The 15,392-nt window shown below is 35.2% G+C and overlaps 1 protein-coding gene across 3 annotated transcripts in view; it reads left to right on the top strand.

Annotated features, from left to right (window-relative positions):
- CHD9 (chromodomain helicase DNA binding protein 9) overlaps positions 1-15,392 on the top strand; it is a 106,132-nt gene that overhangs the window by 70,159 nt on the left and 20,581 nt on the right. For all 3 annotated transcript variants that reach the window (XM_068411489.1, XM_068411490.1, XM_068411487.1), the window contains exons 13-25: positions 1,058-1,179; positions 2,424-2,667; positions 3,803-3,979; positions 4,894-5,037; positions 5,555-5,810; positions 6,630-6,840; positions 8,956-9,151; positions 9,931-10,098; positions 10,690-10,869; positions 12,409-12,519; positions 13,213-13,409; positions 14,197-14,396; positions 14,893-15,052. In XM_068411489.1, the coding sequence (XP_068267590.1) occupies positions 1,058-1,179; positions 2,424-2,667; positions 3,803-3,979; positions 4,894-5,037; positions 5,555-5,810; positions 6,630-6,840; positions 8,956-9,151; positions 9,931-10,098; positions 10,690-10,869; positions 12,409-12,519; positions 13,213-13,409; positions 14,197-14,396; positions 14,893-15,052 (2,366 nt within the window). The remainder of the gene's footprint in view (positions 1-1,057; positions 1,180-2,423; positions 2,668-3,802; positions 3,980-4,893; positions 5,038-5,554; positions 5,811-6,629; positions 6,841-8,955; positions 9,152-9,930; positions 10,099-10,689; positions 10,870-12,408; positions 12,520-13,212; positions 13,410-14,196; positions 14,397-14,892; positions 15,053-15,392) is intronic.

The following is a 15,392-nucleotide window of genomic DNA, read 5'->3' as shown; positions in this document are numbered from 1 at the left end:
ACATGAGTCTAGAGTGAATGCAAGCTTTTATAAATACTGAGAGAAGTGGAGGGGAAGTACAACTGATCAGGAAAGCTCTTAGTAAAAACATTTTGCTTGAACGTGTCAGTTCGTTCATGTTGGGATGCAGAAGCTATCCAAAGAGAATGTTTTCTGCCGGAATCCTACCTAGTATCAGTCAAAAACTTCACGATTTCTCTACTAAGTTGCCTGCTAAGCTAATGGCTAGCCTGTTGAGTCTCCAGGCTTGGGAGCTAGTGCGTGTGTGTGTGTGTATATATATGTATATTTTTTTTTTTATATGTAGCCTCTCAGCTTTCCTTTAGCTGGCTAGGGATTAAGATGATATACCTTGATACTGTTACAGTCTGTTTTGCCATATCCTTTGTATCATGATCCTGTGTATGCTGATACTGTCTTTCATCTGATCCCTTGGTGAAATCGATTCAGGGAACTGAACCACTCACAAGTCCAGTTTTTTGTATTCCTGGTGTTGGCTTCCTGAATTGGCTAACTGTGAGATCGAGTGATCAGCAGTGACCAGGGCAAGTGCTGAAAGGAAAGGGCAAGATCACAGTAATTCAGTGTAGATTGCCCAGAGCACTTCAGGAGGATAGCACCAGTATCCAGAGTTACTTAGACTGTGGGGGTTTTGGTAGTCCCAAATACTTGGTTGGCTGTAGGACAGCTGTTCTCAGAGCTTCCAAAGTGAAACTTCATGTATTCTTGAAGTTTCTTGTATAAATAAATTAGTGTTTCAAATTACCAGTGCCAAGCTATTTGTATGCTTAGTTTTGGAAATCAGTTGATTGATATTATTATAATATAGTCTTAAATTAATTTTGAAAGTATTAATTTGTATAGGCAAATAAATACAAATTTCAGGTTTCCGCAGATAAGTAATGAGTAAGTACTGTTAACAATGACACTTTCCCAGTTTTAAGGTTGAATAATTAATTCTAAATCTAAATTGTTACACTCAGGAAATAGTGGGTTAAAATTTTTGGAAAAATAAAGCACGTACCAACTTGCACATGTATTAATCTTTCCCTTAAAGGACCGACCACCTCCAAACTCCTGGAAGAAGATAGAACAGTCCAGGGAATATAAAAATGGCAATCAGCTCAGGGAATATCAACTGGAAGGACTTAACTGGCTCCTATTCAACTGGTACAATAGGTATATGCATGGAATGTTTTTTAATGTAAATTTTAAACCATATGGAGTGAATCACTGTTATTGGGGATGAATAGTGTTTTAACTAAATTTATCTTAACGTCTCTGCTTATATCTAAGAGTGTAACTGGAAAAAAAAATTTCTCTTCCTTTGGGTGTACGAGTATGTTTTTACCAACAAGAATAACAAAAACCAAATCTTAATAGAACTAACCTAACTGAAAGTAAATTGTCAATGACTATGAGGAAATTAAAGCAAAAAGCAACTTCCACCGAAGTACAAGCTTTTAGAATTTTTGGAGCAACTGAGAAACACTTGCATCTTTCAAAATTATTTCTGGAATTAGTATGTATTTCAAATAAAGTTACCTCCCTTCAAAAAGAAGGCTAGTAAATAATTGTTTTCTATATTGTGAGCTAAAGTTAAATTTTGTTCATTAGTGGTGTGATGTTAATGAGAATATAATAACTTTCAGGATTTTTTCCAGAACGATATATTTTTTTCTGTATCTGAGTTGGATTTCTATTCATGAATCTTTCTGCTTGCTGTATTTCCAAAATATCAGTTGCCTGTCCTTTATAGAGATTGTCAGCAAGCATACCATTTTACTCTACAGTTTCATGATCTGCAAAAGAAACTTCTTGTAATTCTCAGTCAAGCACTACATAGCTGTGTGAGCATCTGTGCAGACAGAGTGAAGGGCTGGAATGTGTGGCTGAGGGTGAGCACCTAGTGGTACTTTGTGTAGTAATTTGGTTATATGCATCTGTCTCAGTTTTGGAAACCAGCGGAAATTTGTTAGTGATGCTATAATGCACTTTCATGTGAGTGTAGCTGGGATACTTTCCATCTGTGACTTTTAGGGAATCTTCATTTATTTCTAGCAGTTTTGTCAAGGTGGGTGTACATGTAGGAAATCTGATTAATTTTAATTCCTTTAATTAGTGCAGATGTAGTCACAAAAGAATACTTTTGGAATATTTTTCTGGGAGAACCTGTGCACCATTCCATTCTCAGGTTTTGCCAGTACTAAACATGATTGAAAGCCTGTGACTTTGTGTACCAAGTTCATTCTTTCACCATAACCAGGGAACATTTGCAAGGATTTTTACAGTGCCTCAATTTTGACTGTTGTTTTAAACTGGTACGTTTGAACTTTGTTTTTATAAATTGTCCATTTGAGTAACAGCTTTAGTGTCTGTACTTTCTTTGATGCTAATAACAAATAAATATATTTTACTTTCAGGCGAAATTGCATTTTAGCGGATGAAATGGGTCTTGGCAAAACCATTCAGTCAATTACATTCCTCTATGAAATCCTTCTGGCTGGTATAAGAGGACCTTTTCTGATCATAGCTCCGCTTTCCACTATAGCAAACTGGGAAAGAGAATTTCGCACGTGGACTGACCTTAATGTTGTAGTGTATCATGGAAGCATGATCAGCAGGCAGATGATCCAGCAGTATGAAATGTACTTCAGGGACTCCCAGGTATTGTAATGTCACTTGTATGCAATAACTTATCCAAAACCTGTTTCAGGTAGTAGTAATGAAAAGTATACTTTACATTATCTGTACATATGTCTTAGTGAAAGCCATTTTACATCCTGTGATGTGTTTTTTTAAGCTTTTTAATTATCAGATCTTAGACATATGCTTACTGAGTAACTTTTGTGAAAGTGGTTGCAGCAGGATGATATATGTTGTTTCAGTATGCTGAGTAATTTTGCAGTTGAATAGCAGTGACACTGATACTCATGTGGAGATTAAAGTGTGCACAGATGGCTGCAGTTGGATCCTGAATTTGAAGAGCAGTGAGAACAAAAATACAGCCGATTAAGCTCTGTGTTACATTTATGTAGCTGTTGATTTCCTTTTCCTAGTGTAAATTAGCTTTGTCTGTGTACAGTTTGCTTTTCTGTCTGAAATACTTCACATTAAATGACATGAAAAAGCCTTGAAATCTGACTGTTTTAAAAAGGGTGTTTGCCTTTTCTATATATTCTGCATAAATAAACAACATTTTTAAACCGGAACGGTATTTCTACAAAATTGATAAGGCTGAAAACTTTTTTTTAGCAGTGCTAAATATTAAAATGACATCTTGTTTCTCTAGTGAGTTATTTTATACTGCCTTATTGAAGGCCTTACATATGCACTTTGTCAGACCAATGGAGTAGAGTAAGCTGGAAGAAAAGTGTTCATTTAGTTCTCAGGTGATATTTTTATTACTTACTGTATGATTGCTAAATGTATTATTGTCACGTATTTTGATTGATTGACTGTAGGGTTTTTCGTGTCAGTCTTTCAGATTTTCCCAGGGTTAAAAATGTGATATTATTTACATGCACCTTTTGAAACAGTTTTATTAGATGATTACATCTGTAATTTAAAAGTGGTTAAAATATTACTGTTGGTTAGACAATATTGAATTTGTGGCTATGGATAATTACTCACTAGTATTAATTACAGAGTTATATAGATGTAATAAATGTGTATGGGATGACAAAACAATTTATAATGTAAAATCTGATGTCTGGCTTTTGATGAAATTTCAGCAACAAAATCTTTAAATTGAGTAGATTTGAAGTAATGTAACAGATTTTGTGTGTTGATGAATCTCTAGGGACGCATCATTCGAGGTACCTACAGATTCCAAGCCATTATCACAACTTTTGAAATGATTCTTGGTGGGTGTCCAGAGTTAAATGCAGTTGAATGGCGGTGCGTTATTATCGATGAAGCTCACAGACTGAAGAACAAAAATTGCAAACTCTTGGAAGGACTAAAATTAATGAACCTTGTGAGTAACTATATTTCACTTTTTGGGTTTGATCCTAGTTAAGTACAGTGTGATAATAAATCACAAATTTGTTTTACCTGCCAAAAAAGGCATCTCAAGCAGTGTTTCTCAGGAGATACATATTCCTGATACACTCTTCAAATGTATGTATTTTTGATAGCTGATGCTGGTATGTTTTTGATTTAATAAATGTGGCAAGTTCTAACTGTAAGCAGAACCTGTTTCTGATGATACTCTTCTATAGTTTGTTTTGATTATGATGAAGATTTCATTTTAAATTTGCTTTATAATTATAAAATAGTTTTTGTGCAAGTTTTTGTGAAGTAATTCATGTTGAAAAACCTATGAAGTATTTCAAACAAGTTATTTAACAATAAAAGCAAGCAAGTAGTAGAATTTAAAACAGAATTATTGTCTAGTCCTGTAGTTAAGGTTTTATTTGATATAGTGCAAGATATTTCAAAGCGGATGCTACGATGAATCTTGAGGCTTTTGGTGCATTACTACAAGATGCACCATGACTAGTTTTGCATTTTTTGTTTACTTCCTTATTACTTTAATACATTTGTTGCTACATGTTCTCAGAAGTCATTGTCTTTGCTTCCTGATACATGCTTAGTGTATATTTTCCACACTAGAGAGAGAGAGAGAGAGGATTATACATGGGTGAATATTACAGGCAAAAGCTGAAGTGTTCAGTCATTTTTTCATTACAGATGTAGGAAGACAGAATTTAAAGAAAAACTGGTAGAAAATACTTATTGTTGTTCTTTTATAAATTTGTTTATCTGTATTACCTGTGTACTTAGTGACATGCAGAACTGGTATACTCAGATTATGATGCTCAGACTTAACACAAAAATTTTTGCAAATGCGTGCACATAAGTTCATGTGAGTTTTGTTTCCTTTTATAGGAGCATAAAGTGCTGTTAACAGGTACCCCACTGCAGAACACAGTAGAAGAATTGTTTAGCCTCCTTCATTTTCTTGAACCGTTGCGTTTTCCTGCTGAATCTACATTCATGCAAGAATTCGGAGACCTTAAAACAGAGGAGCAGGTATTGCATGTTGAATAAGTTCATTTTGAGCTTCAGTGTGTAAGAGTGACTTCCTTGAAGGAAAAGCTTTTGTTTTGGATGGTAACAGTTATTGCTCCCTGACCTCCCCTTCACGCCCAGTGTATCACCTATGAGTTCTTTTGTTATGCAATTTCTCTAAACTGTGCAGGTGGTAGAAATCAGTAAGTATGATATTTTATGTTAAAGAATTATTTTTACTTTCTTGGGTCGCTTTTGTAAATTTGGCAAGTAAATAGTGAGAATAATAAAAATTGAAGTTTTCTGGCTTTGTAGGCAGAGTCTTTGCAGACAAGTGCTAAAAAGATACTCTACTTTTTTGGTTTTGGAGTACATAAAAAAAATATTTAGGAATTTGGGGTTAAAAATAAGGTGATATCCCATCTGGAAAATATTTTATGTAAGTCTAGGAAAAAAAAGAGTGATACAGAGTTTAAAAATTCATAATTAAACTATACTTACTTTTTCATGTTCCAAGAAACTATTGTGTTTCATTTAGGTTCAGAAACTACAGGCTATCCTGAAACCCATGATGCTCAGACGATTAAAGGAAGATGTAGAAAAAAAACTGGCTCCTAAGGAGGAAACTATAATTGAAGTAGAACTAACTAATATTCAGAAGAAATATTATCGAGCGATTTTGGAGAAAAATTTTGCTTTCTTATCCAAAGGAGCAGGGCAAGCAAATGTACCCAATCTGGTTAACACTATGATGGAACTCAGAAAGTGTTGTAATCACCCTTATCTCATCAAAGGTAAATACATGATAAAGACTAATTATTTTTTTTTAACTACTTTTGTACTTCTATTGAAAATGTGTAGGAACTCTCATTGTAATTCTGTGACATTTTCATCAGACTTTCCAAGGATTGGATTAGGTTGAAGCTTCTTTTTTAATAGATGTAAGGCAGAGTTGTGAGGCAGTTGCATATTTGAGGCCTGAAACATGAACTTGTTTGTAGGATTTGACAGAACATTTAGAAGCAGTTATCTCATGGAAATGTTGCATCTCTTTAAAAGCAGCATGAAGAAGAACTTCTCAAGCTAACTTTTAAAATTAATGCTTCTTGCAAGTGATGTGATCTGTGTTGGTCTTCATTGCTTTTCTCACTTATAAATAAGTAACTTGGATGTTTTTCCTGCTTGCAAGAAAATATGCTTTAAGCTCTTAAAGTTTTTGCTATTCTTTCAATCATAGTGGGACTTCAGAAAAGGTCTTCAAAACACTGTTTTTAAGACTCATGTCCCATTTAAAATATCACAGAGACAGAAGGACTTGTGGTTTTTTAGTTGTTTTTTTTACACAACACTTGAACAGGTTATATTTTTGTTTTTGCAGTTTGGGGGAGGGTTCACCTCATTCTAGGCGTTCTGCTTCAGATGTTTTTTCAAAGAGCATAGAAATAGATGTTCTTGCTAGACTTTAGATCCATCCAGAACTTTGTTCTGTTTCCAGCAGTGGCTAATGGGGGACATTTAGAGTACAAGCACTGATTTTGGTAACTTAGTCTTGTATGTATACGGAGATATTTGTGTAGATACACTTACAGATATGGAAATACATTCTTTGATAGGTGCTGAAGAGAAAATCCTTGGAGAGTTTAAAGAAACGTATAGCCCGAGTGCTCCTGACTTCCATCTGCAAGCAATGATCCAGTCTGCTGGTAAATTGGTTCTTATTGATAAACTTCTTCCAAAAATGAAAGCAGGAGGCCACAAGGTCCTTATCTTTTCTCAAATGGTGCGCTGCCTTGATATTTTGGAGGATTACCTTATACATAAAAGGTAAGAATCTGCATATTCTATCTCCTGTAGTATGTTGTTCTCAGTGGGCGTATCTTTGAATGTTAGTGAGGGATTAGTGATTACAACATACCAAAGACAGGAGGTTTTTTTTTTTTGCTAATCACTGTGTAACTTGCTGTGTTCTGTGATGGCTTATCACTTATTCACCAACAAATGAAAAACTTACGAGAACAACTAAAGAGAGGTTGTTGAGTAGACCATGTGCCTTCAGTCTGTTGCTTTTTCTGTTCAAAGTTCTTGTATGTATGTATGTACTGTTTGTACATTGCCTGTCAGAAACCAAGTAAGCTCAAGCTGAGCATTGCTTATCCAAATCCCAGGAAGCATTGGAAGTGTTCATTTACCTCATGTTGAACTTGGACCAGACAGGGGTAATGCAGCTCCTTACTCCCGACAGAATATTAATACAAAACGGTAAACGACTGGTTGTTTTTTATAAATTTAAAAATAAAGTGCTTCCTTTCTTTCCTAAATTTTTACTGCGTTGAATTTTGCAGCAGAACTGAACTGCCAGCCGTAAAGCAGCTCCTTAGATTGGCTTTTGCTGTCACATAGTAGCACCCTTGGATTATACTGTTGACTCTGCAGAAACTAAGAGCTTATTTAAGCACATGACTAAATACAGTGCATAACACCTTAGCACATAAAATCTAACCTTAAACTTGGTTACAATTGGTAGTTGCTATATCGACCTGAGCACTATAAAAGGGATAGTTCTCATTGTTTTAATAGTCCGTTTGTTGGAATGTACATACTGCTTTGAATTATGTCTTTGTCAGTGAACTACATAGTAATATAGAGTTAACATGTAAAAAAAAAAAAAAAATTAGTAGAAATGTCAAGCCTTCCTGCATGTTACTGGAATGTATATTGAAAATCATTAGCAGATTATATTAATACCTCTTTTTGTGATAATTTTATATCACTCTATGCTGCTGTGGTTTTTGTTTCATAATGCTAGTATCTGTTTGAACTGAGAGCTCAACAGTTTGTATGTTTTATTTTAATAGACTAATTTTAACTTCATAGTAGTACTTATCATCCAGTATCGAAACCACTCTTTTTTCTGTAACAATGTAACATCTAGACTGGTGCATCATATCTACAGGTAGAATCTTCTGAAGACCATAGATCCTGAAACTCGCTCTATGCTACTGTTTGATTAGAAATGTTAGAGTGCACACACGTTTAGACTTACATTTAACAGAAGTCATGACTGTAGGAGATGGCTGCCTGCCAAAATGCCTGTGGTCCTGTAGACCTGCTGTACCATTTTATAGCTGATTAGAAGAAAAATGGTTGTGAGGCTTTTGATTAGTAGATACACATTCAGCATCTTACTCTTTTTACAACGTACAGATGTATTTGCTCCCTTTTTAAGCATTTCACTTGATTTCAGAAGTTTCATAGGAGTCTTTGTAATTATCAAAGGTAACAGAAATGACAGTTTTACTTCAGGCTTTTAAATTTGCTGGTTTTAGTTTAGGAAGCCCTGGATTCATTGGTGCCTTCATATAGACTGTCAGAGGTGCTGTCATGTCGTTTTTGTTCCGTTTCTCTTAATCTTGACAGAATCAGTGTTCAGTTTGTCCAAGGACAGCTCACCAAGTACTGCTTTCTGCTGATGATTTGGTTACCCCAACATGTTCAAACAATTTGGTATATAATACAAAAGTACACTGTCCTGCTTCTGTGACCCTAGGCAGGCATCCAGGTGTCATAGTGTGTGAAAAACTTGTAAGTGTCCACACAGGACTTCAGGTTATGGTGTGCACTTAGTGCAACTAGGTGCCATGGTAATACATATATATTTCCTGGCATGTATAATCAGGTACTTGCTTTAATGGACAAAGTTCAGAAGAACTTGTATTGAAATGCTTGGTGTTTGAACTTGCTGATGTCTATTAGTACTACAGGTGGGCGAGTTCTGTCATGATTCCTGGTTATGTTACCCACTGATAATCAGAGTTAGTTTATATCACTTTTATTCACTGTAAAGAATAAATATGCAAGCAGAAGACGTGTTCTGATCCCCCTTTAAGTTACGAAAAATTTTGTAATGATTTGTGTGTGTGTATCTGTGGCAATTTCCAGGTACTTATATGAACGAATCGATGGGCGAGTACGAGGGAATCTCAGACAAGCTGCAATTGACCGGTTCAGCAAACCAGATTCTGATCGCTTTGTCTTCCTCCTGTGCACCAGAGCTGGTGGTTTGGGCATTAATTTGACTGCAGCAGATACGTGTATAATTTTTGATTCTGACTGGAATCCTCAAAATGATCTGCAGGTAAATTCTTTTGAGCTTAATAGTGAGGCCTAAGAAGTCAAACCTGGTTGATATAAATTTGTCACTTTGAATATTGTCTCTGTTTTGAACATGCATAATTTTAAAATGTTCTGGTGTTTTTAAGGCGTATGTTTAATGTTTTTTGATGAATACTTTCTACTTGGATAGAAGAGGTCATCTGGGTTTGGCTGGGTTCGAACTTTTTTCAAATTGATTACTTCTTAAAAGCACAACAGAGGTAAATTAAGTCAGTGAGTTGATAAAAGCCTTAAGATTTTGATGACACTATGAAACCGTGGGTTAGATTTTGCCTATACTGACTAACAGAGTTTATGGAAATAGAGCTGTTCAGCTAGAACATAATATATAGGAAAGGATTCATTTGTCTTAAGAAACAGTGAATTAATCAAATCTAGGAATGGGATACTGAAATTGAATCCATTCTCAAGTCAGAACTCTTTCACCATTTGTATCTAGAGATCAGATAACTTACGAGCTAGCATGTCTTTTTATCTAGTGTTAGTGCAAGAGAAATACCATTCTGTAGCATTCAGCACAGATCATTCATCTGCATTTTGCTTGCTACACTGTTTTTAGAAAACTTCACAATGTAGAAAATGTCTGATAGCTTCCATTTACTAAAATGTGAATTGACTTCCTTTGGAGTTCATACTATTGTTTTTCAGGTTGCACTACAGCAGAAATAATTTCTTAAAAGAATCGTATCTTATTTCTAGATAAGTCTAAATTCTTATTGCTCTTCTCCCTTCCTTCAAAAGGCTCAAGCCCGTTGTCACAGGATAGGTCAGAACAAAGCAGTGAAGGTCTACAGACTGATAACGCGCAACTCCTATGAAAGAGAGATGTTTGACAGAGCAAGTCTGAAACTGGGACTGGATAAGGCTGTCTTACAGAGTATGAGTGGAAGAGAAAACACTGTCGGTGGTGTATGTAGGCTTATTTCTTGAAATAATTTTCCCCTTTTTTGTAATCATGTGGGAACTATTTTAAATTACAGAAGCTACCATTTTTCTGTAGTTTGCATCGCTGTTATGTTTTCTGTTGTAGACTAACAATATAGTTGACATAATTTTAAACGTAGACAGTTAACTCTGATTAATCTTCCACTATTTTGTGCCTCTTAAGATCCAAGGTAGATGATGTCAATGTTAAAACACGGAGAAAAGTTCCACTTTGTTTTCCTTGTGTTTTCTCATGGTAATATAGTGTGTTACTTTAATATAAAATGAGATTTACACCTAGTATTAACAAGTGATATTTTTAAACTTACGTTCATCATGGTGTTGAGAATAGACAAAACAAATAAGAAACATACTTGTAAAAATGTGTACTGCAACCACATAACAAATTATTTCAACTGTCAACTAGACTTTTATCTTAATTTATAAACTTAAAATCTAGGTTATTAAAAACAAAGGCACAGTTAGGTTGCAGAAACATTGGAAAGGGAAAGAGAAATAGAAAATACTTTGGGCAATTTTTTTCTAGACTGTCTAACACCTATTTTACTTGCGCAGATCCAACAACTCTCCAAAAAAGAAATAGAAGACTTGCTTCGAAGAGGTGCATATGGTGCCATTATGGATGAAGAAGATGAAGGCTCTAAATTCTGTGAGGAAGACATTGATCAAATTTTGCAGCGTCGTACTAAAACTATCACGATTGAATCGGAAGGAAGGGGCTCCACATTTGCCAAGGTTCAGAAGCAGCAAGTTGTTCTTTGAGATTACAGAGCTGTAAATATAGTTGAATGTTGTAAAGCTTATGCTTTTTTTTTAAGTTATGTTTACTTTTATCTAATGTGTGTATATCTTAGGTACATTTTTTGTGTTCTTACCTCTATGTGTTTATCTTAACATGTGCTCATAGCAAAATCCAGTTTGCATGTACAGATTGAGTAAATGCCAGATGCGAAGAGCATGCTTGAGCAAAGATGAATAATAGGCGTGTGCTGCTTTTGGAAAGGCTAGGACTTGTGTTGATGTATAATGGACTGCAGTAACCAAGAATATGAAAACAGTTTTGTTTATAGATCCATTTGTATTCAGATATATTAAGAGCAGGGGAAGATGTATATAAGACAATAATTAATAAGATAAAAAATTGTCAGGCTTATTCTAAAGATGCCTACACATAGGATATAGTTTGAACCTGAGCTTTTTTGGTAAGAGTTCAAAAAGCAAAATGAGAAAGCTCCTAAAATAGCAGGGCGTGGAGAATATATATTTGATACATGGCAGGGGCTGAGGATATAAAGTCTTGGGACTAATAAGTTAGAATAAAACTGGACCAACACTTCCTAATTTTTTGTGGGTAAGAGAAAAACAGTAACATCATAGCATCCAAAAGCCTGTGCTGGAAAGCTGGATGAACAGAACAAAAAGTAAATTTGGACTCCTTAATTTCCAAAGCATGTGCAAATACAAATCTGAACAAATACACATTCAGGTAAATTAAAAAATACATAAATAATATTTTTTTAAAATATCAAGCAGTATAACTGAGCTTGGGACGTGGGTACTTCACAAATGCAGTTGTGACAATTAAAAAAAAAAAAGGCAAAGCAAAAGGAAAACTTTTAAGAATACAATTGTTTATTTATAAATATACATTTATTTAGGCTCTATTATATCTTGCTGATTGTGGCTTAAATAAGAAATAGACTTCTAAAGAAGAGAGAGGAAACCAATCAGAGAACATCATTATCACTGTCTTTTTATCAGAAGTTAGAAATGTTTATATGTATTTACTCTTTTCCCAAAAGCAGTGTATCAGGATTTTTTAAAAGCCTTCTGAAATTAAGCTTATTCCATGCTCTCAGGCTTTGATTGTTGGTAGTTTCAACACTCCTTTGAAATTTCCCTCAAGCAAGTACTTCTGCATGAGATGAAATCCCCAAATGCTGATAAGCTTCTTCAAAAGATTCTATTTTCTTCCGTGCAAGTAATTTAGATTCAGACTTAGAAGCAGAAGAATCTTGCTGCTTAATGTTCTTTTCTCCGGATGCTGCATAAAAGTTCATTAGATTTTTCTGATATTTTATGGATCTGATTTTATTAAATTAAGGGGGAGGAGAACTTTTGTGTTGCTTTGCACTGTAAGTAACTTCTAAAGTCTTAACAGCTGCTTAGGAGATTTTGATTAAATAGTCATGCAGGCTTCACAGTACTAAGGCATTCAAACTCTATGAACTTTGGATGTATGATGTTGGTAAGATCTAGTTTTATTTATTACAGGCTAGTTTTGTTGCATCTGGAAACAGGACTGATATTTCGCTAGATGATCCCAACTTCTGGCAGAAATGGGCCAAAAAAGCAGAAATAGATATAGATGCCATCAGTGGTAGAGTAAGTACTTCTCTTTTTCAATGGACGTTTATTCAAGTATGTGCTTGCTGTTGCATTCTGAAATAGCAGGTGTAGGATTTGTGGTGCTTTTTGATTAATATTTCAACAAATCAGATTTTTTTTTTTTGTGCTGGTTAGTTTGTGCATGGGTAATCAGCCTGCTGATAGCTTTAGTATTTCCTAGTTCCTTGCTGTCCCAAAGGAGTTTGGGTCTTTGATTTTTGTCAAAGACCTGGCAATGGTTGAAAGTCTGTAATTGTTCTGATTGCCCTGTTTCTCTGTCTGTAAATCTTGGGCTGGAATCTGCGAAATAGCTGACTAAGAATTTTATCAATTTTATAATACTGGAATTTGTGTCCTGTACTTGAACACGTTCCTGTGCAGTCAGTTCTAAAAAGGTTTCATTGCCCCTTTGTACTCACAGAGGCTGCAGCATAGTCTGTGTAAGTATTCAGCTCAGATGAGGTATTCAGTATTGTTTATAACTAATGTACTGACATCATGGTATGAAACCCATTTTTTGTTGCCTTAAATGCCACAAAATGTTGTACTTGCTTTATGGGTGTTGACTGTGATGTTTTTACAAAATACCTATTAATGACATTAGATAGAAATTGTTTCTGAACTGAAGCCGCCTACTTAACAAAGACTTATCAACTCTTTCTCTGATAACGTTTCTTTGAAATTTTGCAGAACAGCCTGGTTATCGATACCCCAAGAATTAGGAAACAAACACGGCCGTTTAGTGCTACAAAAGATGAGCTGGCTGAGTTATCTGAAGTGGAGAGCGAGGGTGATGATAAGCCAAAACTCCGCAGGCCTTGTGACCGTTCCAATGGATATGGAAGAACAGAGTGCTTTCGGGTGGAAAAAAACTTACTGGTCTATGGGTATTGTATACATCCTTCTCATTCTAGGAAGTTTTTAAAAAAATAGTATTTTTCCATGTACTAAATTGTATTTATGGAATACCTTTTAGCTATATTGGCAATAACCTGGTGTGTAAATACAGAATTTATTTCAAACATGAATTTATGTGAATTTATCATGCACCCTGAATAAATCTTTCTGACAGTTTGCAATTGAAGAAACAGTAAAGAGAGGTGACAACCTTTTTGTAAAGGGGATTATGACATTTAACATGGGCACTACAGTAGTCTCTCTAAAAAATCATTACATACAGTACGTCCTGCAGGCATGCACAAAACTGTAAATAAATATATATCTGAAATAAAGGCTTGGTAGGTGACTTAATGTTCATAATTGCAGAACATCTTGCACTTCATGAGGTGCAAATAGGAACTGAAAATCTAACCAGTTATTTTAAGCGTCCTTAAATCAGATATGTTGATTTGGAAATAAAATCTTAGGTCTTCTGTCACCTACCTTATAAGATAAATGACTGTATTGACTTATCAGTATGAGTCCCCATCAGTTTTGTGTCTTAGAAGCCTAGAACAGTCATCCATATTTTTTTGTAAACAGGCAAGTTTTGTTTAAAGCTGTTTTAAACGGATGGAATTTTGTTGCAGATGTTACTTTCATATTTCCACTCAGGAACGTAAGCTGAAGGAAAAAAGTGGAAAGCTAAATATTTTACAGAGAAATTCCCTTTTGTAACAGAAATCTACAGTCTATCCAAGTGTTGATTTGTGTTTCACTTTGTGTTTTGACTAGGTGGGGTCGATGGAGAGAAATCTTGTCACACGGTCGCTTCAAGAGACAGCTGAATGAACAGGATGTGGAGATAATTTGCCGAGCTCTGTTAGCCTATTGTCTTGTTCACTACAGAGGGGATGAGAAAATAAAAAGTTTTATATGGGATCTCATTACCCCAACAGAGGATGGGCAAACACGGGAGCTACAGAATCACCTTGGTAAGACTTACGTGTTTCTGCAGTTAATAGCTTCATATATGTATGCCTGTGGTACTGGGATAAAAGCAGCTAAAAAGTTCTCTCTGAATGTGTCCTACTTGAAATAAGTGGAATTTATTCCAGATACGCAGTTCAATTGATGGGAAAAGAAGTGTCATTTCTGCTTTGCTTTGTATTTGATAGCTTACCTGAATGGACTGGTATACTCTGCATAAGCCTTCTTTTCATTTCCATTCGTAAGAACCTATTCTGTTTCATAGTAGGTGACAACACACTCTTTCTTTCCCCCTCTCCTGCTTTGTCCTTAGCTGGTGAAATGTACTCCAGAGCTGCTCTAAGAGACAAAAAAGAAAAAACCTCATATCCGTAGGCTGTGATGATGGTATTTTTTCTGCACTGCAGGTCACAATACTGGTATAGGATATAGGAGCTATAAGTACCACAGGGATCTATACCTACCTGTTGCTGTTATTGTATTATGTTTTAAATTATATAGGCTTATCAGCCCCTGTGCCTAGAGGAAGAAAAGGAAAAAAAGTGAAGACCCAGGCTAGCACTTTTGATATACACAAAGCAGAATGGCTCCGAAAATACAATCCAGAACATCTGTTGCAAGATGAGGGTTACAAAAAGCACATAAAACACCATTGCAACAAGTAAGCAGTAGCTGAAGTGTGAATGTCTTTCACTGTTTATGTAAAGATTCTTTTCTCTTGTAATTCCTCATTGTATTAGAAGACTTCAAAATACTTGTGGCACTATGAAGAAACAAGTTTTAATGGTGTTAGCTTGATTAGAATAGTTAGGTTGCAGTGTATTAGGAGATGAACCGAGTATTTCACATCTAAAATAATTCTGCTGTCATTTTTAAAGAAACTATGTATTTGTGTCTGTACAGAGAAAAAGAGAGAGATCTTGCTAGCATGTTTGGGGAGCCTTGTAGCAGCCAAATGACTAATGAGTTTGTGAGTGCTTAGCAAAGAAACTGAAAGCACT

Source organism: Nyctibius grandis, chromosome 12 (assembly GCF_013368605.1).
Source record: "Nyctibius grandis isolate bNycGra1 chromosome 12, bNycGra1.pri, whole genome shotgun sequence".
NCBI lineage: Eukaryota > Metazoa > Chordata > Aves > Nyctibiiformes > Nyctibiidae > Nyctibius > Nyctibius grandis.
The sequence above is the reverse complement of the archived record's forward strand: the minus strand, read 5'-3'. Positions and strand labels throughout refer to the sequence as shown.